The sequence below is a fragment of the Vanellus vanellus genome (assembly GCF_965231255.1).
Source record: "Vanellus vanellus genome assembly, chromosome: 18".
NCBI classification, from domain to species: domain Eukaryota; kingdom Metazoa; phylum Chordata; class Aves; order Charadriiformes; family Charadriidae; genus Vanellus; species Vanellus vanellus.
The window spans coordinates 9781524-9804036 of NC_138923.1; the positions used below are offsets into that span (position 1 = coordinate 9781524).

A 22513-nucleotide genomic window follows, 5' to 3' on the forward strand; every position below is an offset into this window, starting at 1 on the left:
CGGTCCGGTGTCCCGGTCCGGCGTCCCGCGCCGCTCGCTGCTCTGCGTCCTCCCGCCCAGCAGGGGGCGCCCGCGGGAGCGGACGCGCTGCGCAGATTGTCCCCGCGCCGCTTCCGCCCGCCCGCCCTATATAAGCGGAAGGCGGGCGCTCAGTTGCCCTTTCGGCGGGTCGGTCGGTGAGGTGAGGAGCGGCGGCGGGCGGCTCCCGTCCCGGCGGGCCGAAGGCAGGGCCTCTGCTTCTCTCGGGCGCGGAAAGGTGGTGCCGGCCGAGGAGGGCCCTTCTGGGCAGCGCCCGTGCCGCACCGGCCGCAGGCCGCTCTCCCCGGCCGCCCCTTCCCGCGCCATGTTGCAGCGGAGCTTCTTCAAGGCGGGCCCTGACGGCGGCTGGTGGGCGGCGGAGGCCGCTTCCGCTTCTCCCCTTCTCCCCCGTCGCTGAACAAGGGAAAGCTGCGGCGTGAGGACATGGCGGCGGACCGGCAGGACAGACACACACCCCCCTCCCGTGCGGGGACGGGGGAGAAGGCGTGATGGAGGTACGGGTGGCTCCCGCGTCCCGCGGGTGAGGTGCTGGTCGTACCGATGGGGGTGACCCCCAGGAAAGTCGGGCTTTAGCCCCCAGTGCTGCCTGCACCCCCTCCCCACGTTCCTGGGCCTCAGTCAGACAAAAGGTGTCCCGCGCAGCCGCATGGCCGGGAGGGGACCCGCGGGCCCCCGGGGCCCGTCCGGTGCCGTTTGCTGCGGGCACTGCTGCCTTCAGTGTAGGTCGGGTACGGTATAAACTGGTGTATAGGAACGCAAGGTAAATACGGCTGGGATCCCGTTGAAGGAGGGGAGAAAATTGAGGGCTGCCACCTATCCAAGTGAATCTATTCAGCAAACGATATTTAAAAAAAAAAAAAGTTTTAATTTTCTCGTTTTCTGTTAAATGGTGCAGTTCACAGAGCAAGTTGTTATGTGACCAACTCAACACTTGTGATTAACTGAAGTCTTCTCCTTTTTTTTTTTTTTGTCTTTTTTTTCAGCCTGGTAGAAGACAAAGAGATGGAGTGAAAAAGATTGCATGTCTTAAAAAAATCAAGGGTAAGTAGTGCTTAACACAAAGGCTGTCCAATTAAGTTCCAGCAATCTTGTTTACTCTCGAGGTGGTGTGTTACGTTGAGTATCTACACTTGGTACCAAATACCTTTAATTCTGCTTTTTGAGCAGGTGATATAATCTTGTTCTTACAAATACCTGTAACTCGCCTTCTATTCAGCCTGCCACAGGCGTTGCAAAGGTGGCTGCTGTGGCATCTTTGTGTCATTAGGTGGCAGAGAGAGACAGGCTATGTTCTACGCTCGTTTGTTCTGAACCCCGTGAGCACTCAGAGTGATTGATAGCCTGACATTATTTAAAAATAGGAGACTCTTAAGAAACGAAGCCTTCCTTATTTTTTTTTTAATTGCCTTAAATGCGAGATCTGTGTGTAATAGAAAAGAAAGGTGTCCTGTTGGACCTGTAGTGGATTTGCAGCCGGAAGGCCGTGTGTGGCTGATTATTTAGCCTTGAAAACGGTAGGATCCTGTTGGTACATAGACGTGTATTACAGAAGAATGGGTCAAAGTGATCTGTCTAAAGCCACGTGGCAAGTTGGTGACATCACTGGGAGCATGTCGTGAGAGTCGCACATTGGCAGTGTCGACCCTTTTCCTGTCTGAAAGGAAAAGTGTGCCTGTACTAAGCATTTATTTCTTTTCGCTTCCCTCTCTTACTGGGCCTTTCAAATTTCTGCTGTAACTATATAACCAGGCTTTGAAGCATGTCTAAATATGTAAAATAAATGCTGTATATATTTTCTGCTTCTTTTTCAGAGAAAGCCGTGTGACGTGGCAGACCCAGGAGGTCCTCTCGGAGACCCGAGGTGAGCAGCAGCGGATGCAGTTCCCCTGTTGAATAGGCGCATGCCCCAGCTCGTGTTGCAGATATGGCTGTAGTGCCATGTTTGTGTCATTAGGTGGCAGAGAGCAAAAGGCTATGTCTTTGCTAGTGCTGTGAAACCTGTAAGCACTCAGAAATGATGAACAACCTGACAATTATTTCTTGGTTTTCCTGTTTTTGTGTTTTGTTTTTTTCTTTAATGTTAATCTTAAATCGTGAAGGATGGACAGCTGTGGAGGGACAGGGAACAGAAGCTAGCCCTGTCCTTCAGTATGACAGTCATTCCCTTAATGAATACCTTGTTGATGTGACAGATAAGAGATACGACTGACTTTTCTGCCATCGTGGTCTACATTTTAGAAGCAAAACTTTTATGTTTCACTAATATACTATGTTAAAACCTAATTCAGATTTCTTGCCTATCGTATCTTTTATTATTGTTACAGAGGGATGGCAAACTCCAGTATTTATTCTAATAGTCCTGAGTCCCTGGAGATTTGGTCTCCTGGCAGGTTAATGTCATTAGTGGTCAGAGATGAAGGGGTTTCCTGTGCCTGAAACTTGTAACTGCTCAGAGATGAGTAGCTTGACATTGTTTCCGTTCATACCTCTTTCTCCAGAGAATTAGTGGAAGGTAGAGCAAATTTCCTTTAAAAAGCAGTTAAAATGATGCCAATTTTAACTGCATCAGGGGAAGGTCCTTACTTTTTTTTTTTTTTTTGCAAGGACAGAAGTGACAGCTCTATTCTTAAATTCTATATTTTTTATATATATATATATATATGAACAATTGGGTGTGGATTTAGCATGTGGAAAAAATTGCACCCTGTTCCCAGCATTAATAAAACACTCAGCCAACAACATCTTGACTTCTAAGGGTGCTAAGTTGGACCAGAAGGTGCGATTGGCAGTCTTCTGAAATGCAGTGTTATAATCATGCTGATGGGGGAAAGGGGGGAGAAAAACAACTAAACAAACCACCCCCTCCCCCCAAAATACCCAAACTGAAGATCTTTTTCCTTCTTACAGTTACTTTTGAGAACAGGACAGGACTGAGTTCTGGGAAACTTGCTTCAAATGTTGAAGGTAGGTATTAGTCATTTCTTGGAAACGTTGGAAACCTCAATGTGTTACCAAAACAGTGTCTGGGTAGAAGTCCTTGGCTTTGGTACATCTTTTTCCTTCTGACTTCTTGTGGGACATGGACAAATTAAAAAAAAAAAAGCTACTCGTGCATACATGCAGAAAGAAATTAAAATTCAGTATTTTTTCATCTTTTTTACTGACAAACCTACTTTAGGTGGAGCACTTTCAGGTTCCTCTATTTTGCTAATGCAGTAGTTTTTGTAGGCAATCTTAAACATTTTTCTGATTAATTTTTTTTTTTATTTCCCTTCCTCAAACTGCCTTTCTCAGCTCCCAGAGTGCACCCTTTCAAGGGTAGCTGTCAGTCGGAACAAGACTTTTGTTGGGAGCGTATATTTTTACGTGTATTGGAGTGCCTGAGATTATCAGAACAGGCTGTGGTGCTACTGTAGTCTGACACAAAACGCTCCTGGAAAAAATGTTTGTGTCACAGATGTGCAAGATAATGAGATTGTGTCTTAGGTGTAATGAAGAAAAATAAAAAAGACAGATTTCAGTAATCCAAGCAAAAAAAAATAATGCTAAAAACTGAAGTCTTTTTAAAGTTCTTCTAACTTTCAGTAAGTGCAGCCATGGAATGCTTTGCCCCGTTTCCCAAGACACGGTCTAGCTTCCTTGAGCATCATGTTCTAGCTGGTAACACAGCAGGCAAAAAAAAAAAAACCAAATAGAATTGAACACGACGTGACTTTTTAATTTTAAGTTGGTTTCTGCTGTGTTTATGTGCTAGCATGATGATGAAGGAACCTCCCTTCCAAGGCAGTGAGCTGCTCGGGAGCACCCGTATCAACATATCCGAATAGCTCGGTGTGTCACTGTCCTTTTGTGGGTGATGTGCACGTGAGCCTCTGCTGTGCTGGTGTTACTGAATCCAGTGGTGAGGGAGGCTGTGGATACACACAGATAGTATTGTGAAACTAAGAGGCTTTGCAGTGACTAACAGCTCGATGAAATCTGGCAGTGCTAAATGGTGGAAAATGTCCTCATTAAATGGGCATTATGAGGGCCAAAGGTGCCATTAACCAAGCGGGTAGCTGCTGGCTGCAAAATGAGCCATTTAATTGGGAAAAGTCACTGCCTACCAGCAGTAGCTTTGGAAAAGAATGCTAATAAGGATGTTGGGGATATGGTTGTGCAAAAAGGCATGCCTTAAGATGTGACTCTTCCATTTAAATTTCCTGACTTCTTTTAACCCTGAAATGCATATTTGAGTTTTTTCATCAGACTTTACTTGCATCAAGGGTCCTGTAGGGGTAGTGAGTTGCCTAACGAGGCTCTCTCTAGAACTTTACTGTGTGAGCCATAGGACAGATATTAAAATTTTCCTAATAGCATTTGCTGTTAACCATCTTCCCAAGACTGAGCGGCAATCCCAGGCTATAAATATTGCTTTACTGAAGGAATTACTCGGCTCTTAGCTGTGGAAAACGTGAATATTTTGTATCAAAGTGGTTTTGAGAGAAATTAAAAATTTTTCTGCACATTAACTTAGCCCTTCACCATTTAGAAGTAGTTTATGCTGTGGCTTTGAATGCAGGAATAAGCCCAGCTTTTCTTTCTTAGCACTATTAATAGCTTGCCTCTGCACTGAGGTGCTATGACTTCCCCAAAATTTCGTTACATTTTATGAAGCTTTTTTCTTTTTTTCCTCTGGGATATGAAAAATCTTTGGACAGTCCCAAGACAAACCTGATGTAATTCATCATGCCATTAGCTGAAAATGTTGCCTCTGAAATTAAAAGCAATTCTGTGTCCCGACTAGCTGCAGTGCCTCGCTCAGATAGTGAACAGCAGGAGTCTGGATGGCATGGATTAATTAGCTGCTTAGGATTGACAGTTGGAGTTGTTGTCTAACATCTTGGGCCTTTTCTTATTTGCAGATCGTGCCGTGAGCTTTAGAATGTCCGGCAAACCTGGCTACAGCAGAAGAAATGGTTACCAGTGTCTGCATTTGGAGATTCCTAAACTTTTATCTTTTCCCGTAGGGGGGTTCAAGCACACCTACAGCCGGGCAAAGTGCACGCGATGCGGCTTGTGGTTCTGAATGTTTGCTGCGACCTGCGTACTCAAATGTCAGTTAAAGGAAAATTATAGCTGTTGTGCTCCAAGTGTCCGTGCAGCTCTTGCTGTACTAATGTTGAGTAGCCGTAAGAGCTGTAATCCTGCCCTTCTCCCAGTCAGCTCAGCTCATACGCTGTTTTCACAGCCATATTCTAAAGCACTGCTGTTTCAATCCATGTTTTCTCTACATGGCTAAGGATTTAAAAAAAAGTATAAATAAAGATGCTACCTACAATAAGTCTGAAATGATTATGCTTGTGCATTTTGTGGCACCCCAAGTAATATTAATTTTTAACCATTCTAGCAATTAAGACTTTTATTTGTGGATATGAGGACCAGGATGGTTTTTTACTTTAAACAATGAATGGTCAAAGTCTTGCTGCTTACCTCCATCCCCTTGGGGTACAAATCTGGTATGCTCCTGAAGCGGCAGCATCTGGTGAGATCAGATCGTCAGTCTTTCAGTGTTCTGGCTTTTCTTCTTTTTCCAGCTCATGTGGGAAATCTGGAGAAGGCAGGAGCGTAAAACAGCTTTGCCTTTAGTCATTTTTCTCCCAGATTGTAGTGTAGCTTGTAAACCATAAGCACGTGTCTGAAAACACTTGTGCTTTTTATTAGTGATGAACAAAACTCGGTGCTCTTGGGGTGTGTGTCATGAGCGATTCCTGTGAGTGTCCGCTGCTGCTGTTGGGGTGTGCGGATCAGTAACACGGGAATGTGACAGTTCTTGTCTGCACTGTCTCTATTTGAATAAAGCTCTCTTGGCTAGTTCTTTAAAGTACAGGGGCTGTCTTCGTCCTTGAACTTCATCAGAAATGCTTAAAAGAAATTCTGATATTTAAGATTATGAGGATAAGCACAGAACACGGTTGTCTTCCTCTCTCCTGGGTGCTGACCTGCTGCTTTATCTAATACTGCTTTGGGGACAGGGAGCAGTGGGGATTACGTATAGTGGGAATGATGCTTATCTGGACAAAATTTACTAGTAAATTACAGAGAGGGGAGGGTGAAAAATGGCTTTCCTGAAAACCTGAGGAGAGGATTTGGCATGGTTGTTGGGTTCCTTTTTCTAATAGCGGAAGAAAATTAATGCGCCGGTTGCCATGGGAATGCAGGACCATCGCGGAGGAGCTGGGGTGGCTGCATGGGGCCTCCTGGCGGCATTCCAGTCCTCCCCTTTGCTCTTCACCAAACACGGCCGTGCAGGTGAACCTGCATCGGCGCACCCCAGCGCAGGGCCCGGAGCTTTGCAGTGCTCGTACGGAACGGAGGGTGACTCCGAGGGGCTGAGGAACTTGCCAGCCTTCAAACATGGAAACCTTACAAATGCTCGACCTCCCCCCAGATGAATTCCGCTGGGAAGCCAACTCCTGGGGGGGAAGCGAGCTGCGCTGGCTCCATGCTAGATTTGGAGCACTGTTGACACTGAAACATTTCCTCCATAAATAATAGTGAGAGGTAATGATGATCCTATAGAACTAACAGAAGGAAATACTGATATTTCTGCTCCAAAGGGCTCATAAATTTGCAGCCATGACGCTACCGATTGCCTTCACAGGTTATATATACTGTCAGCTGTCTTTTTTTTTTTTTTTTTTTCCTCGGTGATTGTACTTCAGATATACACTCCACTTAACTAAGCAATTGTTGGCGAGAGCACTGGCATACGGTCCCTCAGCAGCACTGCCATTGTGCTGGGGACAGAGCAAGCTCGGGGGAGTTTACGTAAACTCTTCCTCTCTACCCGTAGCTTTAAAAATTGAGGATTTAAAGGAAGCAGGCTGTAGTTAGAGACCTGGTAGTATTTACACAGCCAAACAAATGTCTTGAAACCTGCTGAAAGCTTGCCTGGAAATTCATTTTAATAACGAGAGAGAGAAGCACTGGATTATTCTGGTATTAATCTCTAACTTCTGCAGTGCAAGCCCAGCTTGGTCTTAGGAGAATTAAACCAAGAGGTTGGCTTATCCCTGCTCGGAGTACTGCGGGCAGTAACACACGGAGCACATCCGTTAACCCATCGGAACTGTGCGTTTATAGCCCTTTTCCTTAAAGCTGTCCTTGGCCTTAGATGCTTCCAAAGCGACACGTGAGAGGGACCGGCCGGTGCTGCCAGTTTCGGGCTGTGGGCAGGAGCAGCCGGGTGGGAGTCTCACACAAACCATCGCGTCGCTGTCTGGGGTCAGGCACTTAAAAAAAGCTATGACAGGATTGCCAGGATTCTCCGCTGTGGAAAGGACAGCTTATCCGCTTCCTAAGGTAGAGCTGGATCTGATGGCGGATGACTCAGACACTTAAGGAGAGACTTTTGAAAAGGGAAATCTACCTTTTTCTCCTTTTTAGATCACAAGCAAGCTGGTACTTAAAAGGCTGCTCTTTCACCATTGATGTACTGGTGTGATTCACGTAAAAGCTATTTATTTACATCAGAGACGTTCATCAAAAGATGTGACAAGTACAGCGTGAATGATTCATTCCCATCTCTCGGCGCTGCTTTCCTCTTAATCAAGAAACAGTCAGGCGCGTCCAGCCGGGCTCCGCTTCCTTAGCGCCTTCCCTGTCATCTTCCCCCCAAGCCTGTTCAGCCCGGCTCCCGGTGTCCCAGCTCCGCAGCACGCTCCTGCCGACTGTAGCGATGATCCCGCTGGGCAGTGGAAGTCATGACGCTCGGTTTTCCATGAAGGAGAAGGGGCCGCATCTCTGCCGAACTCCCCTTCTGCAGGGTGGGTTTTTCCTGGGGCGAGAGAAGATGGGAGAAACAGACCTTCAACCCTTGGACTTTTACTCCAAGACTGCAGATTCTAAACTCCAGGGCTGTGCTTCCCCCGTTAGGAGTATTTGGTGTTTGAAATCTTCTTCCAGAGCAAAGTCTTGAGGTTGTTGAGCACGAGGGAGTGGTGCACTTCCATCTGGCTGGCCAGGCCGCTGAGGGTCATGCAAGTTCGGAGCTGTTTCTGCAGCTCTTCTTTCAGCTCCAGCGGCGCTCCGTACAGCAGGTAGTCCTGCAGCAACCCGCACACCTTGGCCAGGTTGGGCTGCACCACCTCGCTTTTGCACTGCTTCATGAGTTTGTCGCATGTCGCCGTGCAGTCCTTCCCGTAGGTGCAGTCCACGTTCTGCTCACAGTGACGTCCCTTGAGGAAACCTCTGATTGTCATCTCCGTGGCCACTTTCCTCAGGTTGACCATTTTGAAGTCGTATTTGTCGTTGTAGCCCACGTTCTTAAAGCTGGTCTCGCAGATGTAGAAGTTCCCGTAGGTCCCGTGGAATATCTCCTCCACAAACTCCAGAAGGCCGATGGCGATCTTTGCCCGCCGGGGCCACGCCGGCGCAAACCACTGGTGGATGATTTGGTGGACGACCGAAGGCAGCAGCGACTGGAGGAATGGGGGGACATCCACTCCATAGAGGGAGGTGTGGGGGATCTTCTCGGTGACGTAGAGGTCCCCGCAGTGCCCCAGCAGTTTGGAAGTGTGCTCTTTCTCGTGCAAGGAGAGCATGAGAAGAAACTCATTGAGCTGAAGAAGCGCCCAGATGGATTTGGCCTCTGCTAAAGACACTTTCCCATCCCGGTTCACGTCTGCCATGGCGATGATCCGGCCCACCAAGGCTGCAAGAGAAGGCTGATCTCCCAGGTTGGACTGCGAACAGAACGAGAAGCGGTATCAGACCCCCACAGCTCTCTGTGTTTGGGCTTTGTATCACACAACTGAGCTGGGGAAGGAAAGGACTGAGCTTGAGAGAGGAGGAACCGACCGCCGCGCTCCAGCAAACACGGTGCCGTACCGTTAGGTACGGTTGGAAGGATTCGGTCCCAGCAGAGTTTTACCAGCCCCGGGGCTGCTCGGGACCCAGAGGGGAGCAGGCTTTTGAGAGCAAAAGCCGGGCGGCGCTGCGGTCCCACTGCGGCAGCAGAAGCCCTGTGCAGGGGCGATGGCCGCAGCGGTGCCGGCGCTGTCAGGGCCGCCCTGGGCTTGGGGATAAGTTCTGCCCGGTGCAGATGCCACCCGCAGCCGCGGCACAGCAGCCTCCAGGGCTGCGAAAACCTCGCAAATAAACATTCCTGGGTGAGAATGGAGGTTTTTCCTGGCTCCGGGGTGAGGGTAAGGAGCTCTGCCCGGCTCCCAGCAGCTGACGGGGGAGGGTGGCCCGGAGGAGCTCTCGTTTAAGGGGAAGGAAAGACGCGTTGAGTCTTTCTGACTTGCAAGGGGCATCCCGCGCCCTCCACGATGCCGGAGGGACCCTCCGCACTGACCTTCAGGAAGTTGAGGAGCATTTCTTTGAACTCATCCATCGATGTCCCTCGTGTGGGTTTGTCAAAGAGGACCACGTCCCTCCTGGGCACAGAGTCTGGGTGGCTGTCCGCCCTCAAGGCTTCTTCGATGCCACATTTGATGATCACCTCCTGCTCCCTCCAGAGCCCGCTGTAAACCTACAGCAACGGAGAGGGGATGCAGCACAGACAGGAGGAAAACAACAGCAAGTGCAGAGGACTGGTTTTCAGTTTGATTTGGGACGGGTACCGGGGACGGGGTGAGGAGCAGACGTGCGGGTGGGTGGAGGAGGTTTTCCGGGTTTGATGCTCGCACCCGTGCCCGCCGTGCGGTGGTGTTCCCAGCGGGCAGAGACCTACCTGCTGGGTGGGAGAGGAGGAGAGGCAGTGCTGGAAGAGGAGGCTGCGCTCCTCACACAGGTCTTTGCACGTGGAGCCAGAAATGATTCCTTTCTTGTACTGGTCACACTGGGGAGGGGAAAGCAGAGAGAGGAGCTCAGTGGGGGCAGCTCCATGTTTGCCCAAAGAAGTCATAGAATCATCATAGAATCATAGGTTCAGGTTGGAAGGGACCTTGAAGATCATCGAGTTCCAACCCCCCAACCCCCCTGCCATGGGCAGGGACACCTCCCAGTAGACCAGGTTGCTCAGGTCTGACAGGTCCAGGCTCAGTCCCACAGCTCGTGATCTGGGGCACCCCACACACGCGAGCCGGGGGTGTGCGAGCTCCCACGGCCTCCCATGCTGCCACCCATCACACTCCTCACGCCCTTTCCTGTGGCAGGGCTGGCACAATTTGGTTTTTTTCAATTTACTGCGTGTACCTGACAGCATCATCAACGCCATCGCATCCCCGGTGAGCCCATTGCCTCTGAGTGAGTTCACACGAGTCTCTCATACGAGAGAGAAACACCCCTTGAAAGAGGCACATCTGACTGCAAAGCCACAGAGGCTGTTTGGGGGCAGAACCAGTGCCTCCGATTACCGACAATTTCTTTCTTTCCCGGGATTTTCAGGTTCTCGAGCACAGAGGGGCTGCTCAGGGTCACCACCCCGACGTCGCTTAGGCCTGGGCTTTGGCAGCCTTGCGAGGTGCCACCAGCCACGGGGGGACCCCGGCTGTGCCCCAGGGCGGGCTGGTGGCTTCGGGCCACGTCTGCATCGTGGCAGCCACGTCGGCCAGTTCAGGGTGTCCGGGAGAGGGGCAGTGCCCGTTGCTCAGAGTACAGACCCTCCCGGCACCCCCAGACTCCCCGCTCTGTGTCCTCCAAAGAAATCCCATTCCAAAATCTCCGCTCTGAGACCCAGATATTTCTACTGGCCCCAAATCAGGGACTTTAATGGGGGAGACGTGGGGAGAGGAGTGTGTAGGTGCACCCGGGGCTGAGCTCCGGCCAAACGGGCAGCAGCTGTGGGCAGAGCTCCGGGCTGCGGGCAGGGGGGGCCCTTTGGGGTGGCTGGGTGCCTCGGGCGATGTGGGGCCGGGCTGGCGGGGACCCCCCCAGTGCTGCTTGGAGGGACCGAGGGGGATGTGCTCCTGCTGCAAGCCCGGGGGTTCGGGGAGCTGCCAGGGCTGGAGGAGAGGGCAGCGTGGGGCTGGGCGAGGATGAGGATGGACAGGGGCTCAGGCTGCTGTGAACGGGCTGGCCCCGGTCCAGGCAATGGCGGAGGACAGGGACAGAGAGGGTGGCTCTGATCCGCAAGCCGGGGTAGCTCGGTGGGTCGGGAGCTGGAGGCATCCATCTCCGGGCAGGAGAGGCGGCAGCTCTGCAGCTTTCACAGCGAGAGCACAACAGCCTCAGGGCTGGAAGCAGGAGCTGCAGAAATGCACTGCATCTTTTTCCTCTTCCCCCCTTCCCAGCCGTGGATGGGAATTAACCCTTGGACCTGCTCACAGGGGACACGGCCAGACACGGCGTCTTAAACCCCGAGCTCAGAGCAGGAATTAGTGCCCGAGACCCCGTGGCCAGAGTCATGCAGAAAATCAAATTAAACGATCGTCGCTGTTGTTATGGCAATTCCTGCCTCCCTTCTCTGCTGAGGGATTGATGAACGAGGCGTTTTCAGCCAGAGCCTGGCATCCCCCCTCCTTGCCTGGGCGACCTGCTCCCCTGCCATGGGGCAGCCACAGCAGTCCCGGGGGGGCCCCGCTCAGCTGCCGGACCCAGGGGTGCTGTGGGGAGCTGGCTGCACCCCACTGCAAACCCCAAGCAGAGGCAAAACGCATCGAGCCAAGCTCCGGTAAGGGGTCTGCTCTCCATGCAGGCTGGTGCTTTCCTTAGGGCACGCCTGCAGTTACCGAGAGGTACCCACGGACCGGCTGCTCCCCTGTTTCCTCTGCCCTGCGGAGCTCCGGGTTGGGGCTGGCGCGATGCTCTCCCTGTCCCTGCGCTGACCTTGCAGCTTCACCTCCACAGACATTAATCCGCCCGCGTCTGCCTGGCCTGCCCTGGCCCGCTTCCCTCCGACATCTCATTAAATTGTTTCGCCGTCGCCCTGGCGGGATAAGGTCACCTCTCCCGCGCTGAGCTCCGCGTGACGCTGGGGGACGGTGCCGGGAAAGCAGCTGCCGGGAGAGCTCCTCGGCGCAGCTCTCGTGCAGGATGCTGCCCTGGTGCTGCCCACCCCGCCGCAAAGCACCGCACAAGGCTGGGGCAAGGGGGGGGGGCTGGAAATGAGGGTCTCACCCCAAACCGGGACCAGCACAGCCGCGGGGGGCTGCTGGCCACCACTCACGATTATCATCCGGCAGACGTGGCCGCGGCAGAGCTCGGAGTAGGAGGAGTAATGCATGTACGCCACCCAGCTGCCCACGAAGATGCCCAGCCACACCACCAGCAGGTATTTCACCTTGATGCCCGGGAGGCGACTCTGGAAGGAAAAGAAAACGCGGGTGAAGGCCAGGGCTCTGCGCGGGTCAGCGGCGGCTGGGCAAGGACGACTTCTTCTATACAAACCAAACTGAGCGCCGGTGAAACCTTCAGCCTTTTTTATATATATTCGCCAGTCCATTATGCAACTCCTGCTGCAAGTAGGTCACTTAAAATTCCCTAAAAGCAGGGAGATTACAGCTCTGGGCTGCAAGGAGCTGGATGCCGTGCATCCCCCTGCCCGGGAGCTGCGGCTGCGTACGCCGCTCTCCTGCCAGCGCGAGGGCAGAGCCCGCTGCCCTCTGCAACCCTGGGGTTCACCGTCAGGGCTGTGGGAGGCTCTGCTCCCGCCCGGCGAGACCCTTCTCGGCAAAGCCCCCCTCCTCGCAAAGCCCCACGGGCACGGGAGGCTCCTGTCGTCGCCAGCTCCAGCGTGGGAGCGGGCAAGTAGCAAACCTGGAAGCGCACAGATAATACTCCATGCAAACATCTCGGAGGCTCGCAGCGTGATTTTTCTTTTCCTGGCTTCATTTCCGCCCCTCTGCCCCCGTAACAGCAGCGCTTCAGCCGTCTGCCCCCCCCCTTCCCCCCCCTTCCCCCCCCTCGCAGTATGGGCTGTTTACCTGACCCCTATACTACGGTGCAGATCCCCAGTGATTCCTAAGGGCAGGGAATTAATTCTTGCGTCAAACGCCCCATTCCCTCTGGTTTCTATAGATAATTCCTGCTTCATGCAAGACCAAGAGAGCCTTTGGCCAGCGGCCACCTCCAGAACCTCCTCTCTCCTTGCACGGCATCAGCCGGTGAGACCACAACCCGCTGCTGGGATAGGGCTGGATCCAAGCGGATGCGGCACCGTTACAGCCTGCCAGGGACCCTCGCTTGGGTCTTGTAGCCAAAAACCACTCCCACCTCCAAAAGCCACTTCCCCGGCCCCTTGCTGAGCGCTGCCCCGTGGCAATGACCGGAGCCGGTGGAGCCTCCTGCCCTCCTGCCGCACCAGCCGCATCCAGCGACTTCGCTCACCCCGGCCCCAACGAATGCGCTTCGCAGGAATCGGCAAGCGAGGATAAAAGCGGGCAGGTCGTGACCTTTTGCATGTTAATTGGAAATGGCAAAGTGTGAAGTGGGCCACGATGCCCCGTTTGCCTGTCAAGCAATGGCACCGCTAATTACCGCCTGTTAAAGAGAACTCAACCACAGCGAGGACTTGGCGAAGACAAAGGATGGGTGGCTGCTCCTGTGAGCTGAAAACCGGCTCAAGTCCCTGAGCTCAGACATACAGCGAGAGATCCGTGAGATCCTCCCCAGCGCCGCAGCCCCCCAAAAACTGCCCTATGGTGGGTACGGCACCCATCAGGCCCCCTGCCCTCAGCAAAGGGGGCCTTGCCATGGTTGTCCCACTAGAGACACATCTTGGGGCGGCAAAGCCCTGGAACGGCCAAAATATCCCTTTTTGCTTATTGAGACCTAGAATCCATCATGGTCCCAGGGCAGAAGGGGGGTCAGGACTGCAGCATGGGGACCGCTGGCTTCATGGTCCCTCTAAATGGCGGAATGAAACGCAGAGGTGGGGGATGCATTACAATGAGAGGTTCCACTGGGCTGTGGTAATATTTTGGATCCACAGCTGGTGCTAAGGTTTCCTCCAGGACATCAGTCTCCAGGCTCAGGACCTTCCCTGCCCATCACCTCGGCTGGCAGCCTGCACCAAAGGCCATTACCTTTGCTTCTGTGAGTCACCGTGTTTAGTTTTAGGGCGATGCTGGGGGACCTGGAAGTGACTTTGGGCTGGAGCTGACTTCAAAGGCAAAATGGATGCAGCATTGCAAAATCCTGCTCCATCCCCGTGGTTCCCCTGCAGTGCCCGGGGCACACGGGGGTTGTTTCACAGCAGGTCCCAGCGGTGGGGACCGTGCCAGGGCTGGCTGTGCTCCCAGGGGCGGCTTCACGTGGCTGTCACCCCCCCTCCCAGGGGATATCTGCACAGGCGACCCCGGTGCAAGGGCCACCCCCAGCTCCCACCCACCCTCGCTCTGCACCCAGCTTCTCCCTTCCTGCCAGACCCGGTCCCAGCCCCTGCCCGCCGCTGCGGCCCCACACAACTGCTCCTCAGGCCTTTGGTCTTGGAAGAAGAGAGTCTGTGGGAGTGGTCAGCAGCCAAAGGCCCCTCTCCAGACAGTCTGTGGGAGCAGAGCTGCATCACCCATCCAGCTCTCGGCTGTCCTGGGGACCCCCAGAGCCACCCCCCCTAAACGTTCCCCTCCCACACCCAGCGAGCCCCGGGCTTTGCACCCACCTCCTGCCAGCATCCTCTGCCCACCCAGACACCCCCTCCCGTGTCCCCCCTTCTGCCCTCCAGCGGGACAACCTCTCTGGTCCAGCACCTTCGCCAGCACCAGGGTTTATTCATCCCACGGCTGCAGAGAACACCTCCAGGCCAGCATCCCCGGCCCCATCACCGCTGGGTCCCCAGAGCACCGGGACAGGTCCCCAACCTCCCCCCCCCCCCCCCATGGCAGCTCAGGGATGGGAAGAAGGGATACCAAAAAAAAAAAAAAAAAAGAAAAAAGAAAAGAAAGAGAAGAGAGGGAAGGAGTCATCGAGTCATCCTGCACCGCCACATTGCCTTCTTCAGTCACCGATGACGGACGGGCTGCCCTGGTGCTTCACGGCCGGTGCGGCTCCCCCAGCACGGCGGAGCGCGTTGTGCAACCTCCTGCGGCTCCCGGTACCGGTCCAGTTTCCCCCGGAGCCGGTCCGGGTGCCCCCGGTGCCTGTCCCCGCCCCCCCAACCCCTTGCACCGGCCGGCGGCTGAGCGTCCCTTTGTGCCCGGCCGGTGCCGGGATGCAGAGACGAGCATCACCGAGCCCAACCCCCCCTCCCCGGCCCGGCGCATCCCCTCCACGGTCCGGAGCATCCCTCCCCGACCCGGAGCATCCCTCTCCCGGCCCGGTGCATCCCCCCCCACCCACCCCTCCCCGCGGTACCTGCAGGCCCTTGGAGATGGGGCAGAACAGCACCAGATGCACCAGCCGCCGGATCCTCCGCATGCTGCGGGCGCCCCGCGGCCGCGGGCCTCAGGCTCCGGGGGGCATGGCCGGGGCGGCGGCAGCCCCCGCCTCGCCGCCGGGGCCCGGGGAAGGGGGAAGGGGAGAGGGAACGACCGGGGAGGGGCCGCCCGCTCGCACCGCCGCAGCGCCCGGCCCGGCCCGGCGGGGCTCAGCGCGGCTCCGCCCGGTTCGGCGCGGCGCGGGGCGGCGCACGCAGCTCCGCCGCAGCTCGGGGGAGGCGGGGGAGGGGGCTGCAGCCCGGCACGGCTCGGTACGGCCCCGCGGCATCAGCCCCCACCCCACTCAGGGCCCGTCAGTCCAACCCCAAGGCTGGGCATCACAGCCGGGGGTCCCACCCCCAGAGCGCGGGGGTCCCATACAGCCGCGGATCCCACCCGGGGGTCCCACCCCACAGCACGGCGGGATCCCATCCACTCGGGAATCCCACATGGTGATCCCACCCGGGTGTCCCACCCCACAGCACGGGGGTCCCATCCACTCGGGAATCCCACATGGTGATCCCACCCGGGTGTCCCACCCCACAGCATGGGGGTCCCATCCACCCGGGGATCCCACCCAGGGATCCTACCTGGTGGTCCCACCCCACAGCACGGGGGTCCCATCCACTCGGGAATCCCACATGGTGATCCCACTCGGGTGTCCCACCCCACGGCACGGGGGTCCCACCTGGTAGTCCTATGCCACAGCACGGGGGGTCCCACACACCCGGGGGTCCCACCCCACAGCACAGGGGTCCCATCCACCCAGTGATCCCACCCAGGGATCCCATACTGTGGTCCCACCCCACAGCATGGGGATCCCACACACCCGGGGATCTCACCCAGGGATCCCACCGCACAGCATGGGGGTCCCACCCTCCCAGGGATCCCACCCAGGGGTCGCACCCCACTGCCCGGGGGTCCCACGCAGGGTCCCCCAGCCCTGGGGCCGGTCGATGGACCCTGGGGGGGGTCGTGAGGATGCCGGTGCCCCAGCACTCGCAGCAGCTCAGGGTTTATTTAAAGCTATTTCGGGTGGAAGCCTTGAAGAGCCCCCCCAGTCTGCAGCGGGTAACCTGCGAGCACAACCCCGGGGCTGTGTGCCCCCCAGGGCTGAGACTGGCCATCACCCTGCTCGCGCGCCTCCTTGCTGTCTCCCTTCTGAATCTTAAAACCGAGCAGCGGCAGCAGTGTCTGTCCTCCCTGTTTGCATTGCGTCTGGGCCGGGAAACCTCAAGGCAAGACAGGGGCTGCTTTGTGTCAGGCAGTGAGCAGACAGGCCAGGGACAGCCTCTCATCCAGGGGGGTGGCAGCATGCACAGGCAAGCTAGAGCAAGGGGGAAAGAGAGACAAAAATATGATGGAAAATGGTCCGGGAGAGTCAATCACGAGGCCATTGTTAGAATAATTCCTAGCTCGCTATTAGTAATTCTTCAGATTATCCATTTGTCCCCTTTTCATGGTTCAGAGTGTTTCCTTCCATTTGAATTTGGCTCAAAATGACCTTTGAAAACAAGCTGGTCGCTTCATACCCACTGGTTCCTACTCGGTGTCAAGCATCGGGTGCCCGGGGTCTAACTAGCAAAAGCCTGTGCTGGCCTAACCTGACCAGCGGCAGTAAATAATGAGCACCACAACAAAACTGAACCAAAACACCCCAAATCCTGCAGCTTGTTTGCTGCCTTCTTTTAACACGGAGGAGATCCCTGCTGCTCTCACGTGGCACAAAGCCAGCGCAGCGCCGTGACCCCCGCGCTCGCCTCCCTACGAGCAGACATTGCCCGTGGCGTTGCTTCAGTAACGGGGCCAGGTTAACGTCGCCTCGTCTGCCTGCAGCTCTCCTTCGTGCGGGTTTTTACATCCTGCCGAAGCCAGGATGGTTCTCTGGAGCTTACACAGCTTATTTTTAGTTTTAATTAGCCCAGTAAAAGAGAGAGCCTTCGTGATTTTTTTCTTTCTATTATTATTTTTTTTTTTTACGGTGGGATTGGTAATTGGGAAAACAGCGGAGACAGGAGAATGCATCACTGGGTGCCTGGTAGCTGAGCCAGCTGTGAGGATGAGGAGGGTCCTGGTGCTGCACCGTGCTGCTTTCCTTCGCAGCTACAGGGAAACAGCTCTTCTACTCGAGCACTGATAAATTCCTTATTTCCATCCCAGCCTGAAGCCTATTTTCACGCTTGCCTGAGCCTTCCTCAGCGGGAATTGTCTTCCACCATCCTCGGTGCCATTTCGGGAAGCTGCCCCTCACCCCTCACCTCCACCCTAACTCCTGCTGCTGAGACTCGGCAGGGTTAAGCACAGAGATGCCTTCTGGGCAGCTGCCTGCGGTGAAGTCCCGTCTGTGCCCGGGGCATGAAGTCGCTCGCTCAGCAGCATCCTACCCTGCCCACAAGCACCCCACGCTGCCCACGAGCATCCCACGCTGCCCACGAGCACCTCACCCTGCCCATGAGCATCCCACCCTGCCCACGAGCATCCCACGCTGCCCATGAGCATCCCACACTGCCCACAAGCATCCCACCCGGCTCACCCTCCCACCACAGCCCCCTGCTCCTCGAGCCCAGGTTTTGGGGGCTGAGCACGGTGCACGCAGGCAGAATGAAACCCTCGTCGGAGATGGGAAACCACATGCCTGGGCCAAAGCTGAGAGAGGCTTGAAATGCCACGAGTCTCTGCTGCGGGGCTCTGCAACGTTCAGGGGTGGATTGTCCGGAGAATCTAATTAGGAATGAGCAGACCTTCCCGAGCTGTAATACGCCAAGTAATTAAGTGATTAGTATTGATCGTTGGAATGCCTAATGAGCAGTTATCACTGAATGATTAATTAATCCAATCAAAAGAGTAATAAAAATTCTGCAGGTGTGATTATATCTTATATTCAATGCGCAAGGGCAGCGGGATCTCTCCCCACGGCGCCGGTCTCCCGTCTATATCCCAGGCATGTGGAGGACCTGGCACCGGAGATGCCCATTTTGCTGCCCCACAAGGGCTGCCCCTGTGCAAGGGGTCTCTCCTCTCCCCAAAAATGCCCCGGCACAGCCAGGCTAGGCTCCCAGCAGCAGGCAGGCATCCAGAGCTGCTCCATGTGGCATGGAGGTGGGGAAGGTGGTCCCCCAGGAGCTGTCAGCATCCAGAAGATGCTGAAAGCAGTCGATGCTGATCTCCTCCCTGGGAATCTTTCACTTGCGCCCCTGATTAAGTTGCTTCAGTTTCTGCCGGGTCACTCAGCCCCACGAAAGCCCCGCTAATCTCTGCTAAACCCACAGCGTGCAGCGTGCTTGCCTCTGATCACTTCTCAGCCATGTGGTGGCTCTGCAGGCACGTCCCCAAGAGCGCTGCGCCCTCGCGACATGGGTGCTCTCAGGGCACCCACAGCCCTGTAATGGTCATTCACTGGCTCGTAATATTTACCCGATTACATGATAATGTTATTCAATACTGAATAAATTGTCTTGCCAGCTAGTGCTAACAGCAAAGTACAGAACACCCCTGACTTGTGAGCGATGACCTCCACCCACCCGTCCCTTCGTCCCCTCCAGAGCATCTTTTGCCACCCACCTTCCTCTGGGTGAGATGTCAGCAGTGGGTGACAGCTGGGGACAGCATGACCTGATGCCATCACCCGCAGTGCCCAGAGCTGCTGGTCGGCAGGGGGGGTGCAGGACCCAGAACCAAAAGAGGGGCACATGCCCACCCCCTGCCCATGCTCTCCCCTCTCCGGGCGGTCCCGTCAGGATCAGCCGCACGGCCACGAACCCAGAGGGATTTCTTCCCTGGGGGCCGTGATGGTGCCCAGCATTCCCAGGCACCGCCGCAGCTCAGGAGATGACGGATCTGGGCTCTAATGCTCTTTTCTGTGCATCCTTGAAGGATTTGAGGCTGCTCGCCCGCGCTTCCCGCATGGCATCTGCAGCTGGCTCTGCACAAGGGCGGCAGCTGCCTCTGCCTGCCTGGCGGGCCCTGATGGGGCTGAGCGCAGCGGTTATAATTAGAAATGCTAATCAGCTCTTGTGTTTCTGGCTTGACAGCCCTGCCACCCCCAGCACAATCTTCCCTCCAATCTGTCCTATGCTCGCCCCCTCCGTTTCCTCTCCAAATCCCCGCTACTTGTAATTAAGCACTACAGAATTTGGGGGGGGGGGGGGGAGGGTGTTGAAAGCTGGGGCTGCGGGGGCTCCTCGCACGCTGTGGGGCAGGCGTGCAGCCCCCGCAGAGCTCTGGGCTTGCTGGGGGTGGTTTGGGGGTCTCGCACTCCATTCACCACCAGCCCCATGGGCCAGGGGACGGCCCCAGGGACCCCCCTCGCCCTGGCCAAGAGCCCCGGCACTGAACCATGGGGTGGAAGAGGGGCAGCCCAAGGGCTCGGCCGCAGGCAGCGCTGGGGTTAAAGGCAAAGGGTGGTGGTTGTGGCCCCGGAGCCCTGCGGCTCTGCCAGCCCAGCCCAGCCGCTCTCATTAGGATTTCTGTCATGTGCCAACCGCAGGCTCTTCCCAGCCCAGGAGGAAAAGGAGCTCGGAAAGGAGCACGGACAAGGAGGCTGAGCAAGCAGATCCCTGCACAGGCTGAGCTGGTTACGGAGTTATTCATCGTCATGGCTTGCACTAGGAGACACCACCCATCACCGGGTGGGGATTCCTCCGTCACCGGTGCCCGCAGACAGCCCCGGCCATCCCCCAGCCCCTCCGCACGGACCCCCCCCGGGAGCCAGAGCAGTCTTGTAGCTGTGACAGCCAGGATACAGCTTTCCCCCTGGACATTTGGCTCCCAAAATCAGGCTTGGCCGGGGCGGCTGTTCCTTGGGAGCAGGCACGGGGCTCAGAGGTGTGCAGGTGGGACGAGCAGCCCCGGCTGCGGTGTGCAGACACACACACAGTGTAGTGTGCTCAGGGCGGGACGGCACCCAAACACGCGCTGGCTCAAAGCTGGGCATCCAGCGCTCCTCTCCCCGGCAAACAAGAGCCGGTGGCCGTACAGCGTGGCACAGGCCGGGAAAAGGCTGGTGGTCCCTCTCCCCACAAGTGCCGTTCAGATGCTCACAGCCACCCGGGGCTGTGCCCAGCGTGCTGATGGGTTAATAAGGCGTTGGGGGTCTCCCAGCCGATTTCAGAACACCATCGAGTAACCCACGGCGTTGGTACATCACAGCAGCACCAAGATGGAGCGGGAAACAAATTTTATCCAGAGCTGCAGCCTGCACTTGCCCACCTGAGCCATGAAATATCGCAGCGTCTCTAAGTGGGGTTGTGCTGGGAGAAAAAACACACAGCTCTTGGGTTTTTCAGTCAGCCTTCGTCTTCCAGGTGCTCCCTGTTTATTAACCTCAGGTGGCTGCAGGAGAGAGGCTCCAGTTTGGAAGCTTGATGTGCAAAAGGACAAGGGTTTTCAAGAAGGCAGGAGCCACCTGAGCAAAGGAGACCCCCCCTCACCTCCTCTGCCCAGGACCCCCACGCGTGGCCACACTGACCTGCGGCACTCGCCTGCTCGCCGCGGCGCCTTAGGGCACAGTGTGGTGGTGGGCGCGTGAGAAGCAGCGAAGGGCTTCCTCCCCCTCCCCACACACCCAGCGCCTCGGTTTCTGGAGAAAGGGAAATAGGAGAAACAAGGAGGTGTCACAGAAAGGGAGCCGGGGGGGACAGGGCACGGTGGCTCTGATGGTGATGGACTCGTGAAAAAGCCCCGGTAGCTGACTGGGAAAGCTCCAGGGACAAGTCGGATCGGATTTGTCATGACTAATTGACTCCCTCCAGTGCTGCGGTACAGGTTTCACGCGTCGCGTGAGCGGGATCCTGAGCATCCAGGAATTAATGAGGGTCTGACCCTGTCTGCACAGCCACTTGAGTTTTTCCAACGCAGACAGCTGGCTTAAGAGGCCCCTTTATTCTTTACATATCAGATCAATCGGCATAGTTATAATCTAGTCCTTGTGAAAGCTCGGAGCAGCCTTTGCTGCCCAGCTAGCTCAAGGGGAAAAAAAGCAAGCAAGAGGGAGAGGTCATGATGAACTATTGATTGAGCAGGCGGCGGTGCTGCTCCCAGAGATGGCTTTTGCAGAGAACTCGCCCAGGACAGTTTGCCTCTATATCTCTCGCTAATGCTGCTCCATTGATCTTCCGTGACAGGCGGCAACTATAAGATTTTTTTAGCTGAAGTCATTAAGAGGCTTTAATCAATAACAGGAGAAAGAGAGAGAGAAAAACTGTTTGTTTCATGGAGACATATTCCCTATGTGGATTTTAGCCCGCGGAGGTGCGCGTGTTTTATTTCCAGCAGCCAGGGAGGCCTGCCAGGACAAGAATTCACCTTGTGCTGGACTCTGGCACTTGGAGGAGAACCTGAGCCGGTTGCAACACCCTGGCAGCTCCGGCCAGGCTATGCAATGAGAGGGGACCAGCTGGGGAATTCATGGACTCACATTCCAGGTACCCCAGAATCCTGCCCGGCACCCCAAATCGCCCAGACTCTCCGTTCCCACACAGGAAGAGCGGTATACTGATTTCATACACCCGAAGCGCTGAGTACTAATTTCACATGTGCAAAGCGCCGGGTACTGGTTTCACGCCGTGCTTCTGCTCGATGCAGTTGCCGCCGGGCAGCAGTGCCATGGGTGCCGGCAGCTTGCTCAGCCCCCCAGCCCCACGTCTGAGCTCAGCCCCCGGCCGGCGCCTCGGCCCGCCGCACTGCTGCTGTCGGCAAGGTGGGTGTTCGTTCCTCTGGCAAGACTGGAGTTGTTTGCAAGAGAAATGATCTTTGCGCTGAAGGCGCCCCGGGCTGCACCGCTCCCTCCTGCCCTGCCCCAACCCTCTCAGTACATTTCCATCGCTCCGTGGTGGCAACACCCATGTTTTCTTCTCATCCATCTCCCGTGCTCAGCCCCAGCAAGTGTCAGTGCAGATGCTGGAGCCTGTTTTCCCTTGGAGAGCCAGAGAAGGGAGGTGGAGACGTGCTCAGGAGCAGGAGGATGGGATTGCCTTCAAAGGTGACTGCGAAGAGCGGTGGTGGTACCGGCCGCCCGCTGCGTGTGCTGGCCTCAGGGCAAGTTCGGGCTGTGGAGGTGTCGCATGGGCTGAGCTCAGCTTGGAGAATAGCCTGCCACACAGGAGCTGGGCTGATATTTAATTGCAGACTTGAGCCCAAAGGCCCTTTCGAACTGCTGTGTCCCGGGGCGCTGGCACAGCCCTGCAGGTCTGGCA

The 22513-nt window shown here is 55.7% G+C and overlaps 1 protein-coding gene and 1 long non-coding RNA gene across 3 annotated transcripts; one reads left to right on the plus strand and one right to left on the minus strand.

Annotated features, from left to right (window-relative positions):
* Nucleotides 1–173: 173 nt before the first annotated feature.
* Nucleotides 174–5786, plus strand: LOC309679188. Of its 2 annotated transcripts, none has more exons than XR_014269817.1 (5): nucleotides 174–533; nucleotides 1023–1080; nucleotides 1851–1900; nucleotides 2947–3003; nucleotides 4944–5786. It is a non-coding gene; the product is annotated as an uncharacterized lncRNA (long non-coding RNA). The 2 variants fall into 2 exon arrangements; XR_014269818.1 differs by having other exon boundaries at nucleotides 5049–5786.
* A 2166-nt stretch (nucleotides 5787–7952) lies between these two features.
* On the minus strand, nucleotides 7953–15321 carry DIPK1B (divergent protein kinase domain 1B; the record flags this gene model as incomplete). The annotated part of the gene is made up of 5 exons (XM_082492475.1): nucleotides 7953–8765; nucleotides 9380–9556; nucleotides 9758–9865; nucleotides 12134–12268; nucleotides 15259–15321. 5 exons carry the CDS (start codon nucleotides 15319–15321, stop codon nucleotides 7953–7955), a joined length of 1296 nt encoding a protein of 431 aa, XP_082348601.1.
* Between the last annotated feature and the right edge of the window lie 7192 nt (nucleotides 15322–22513).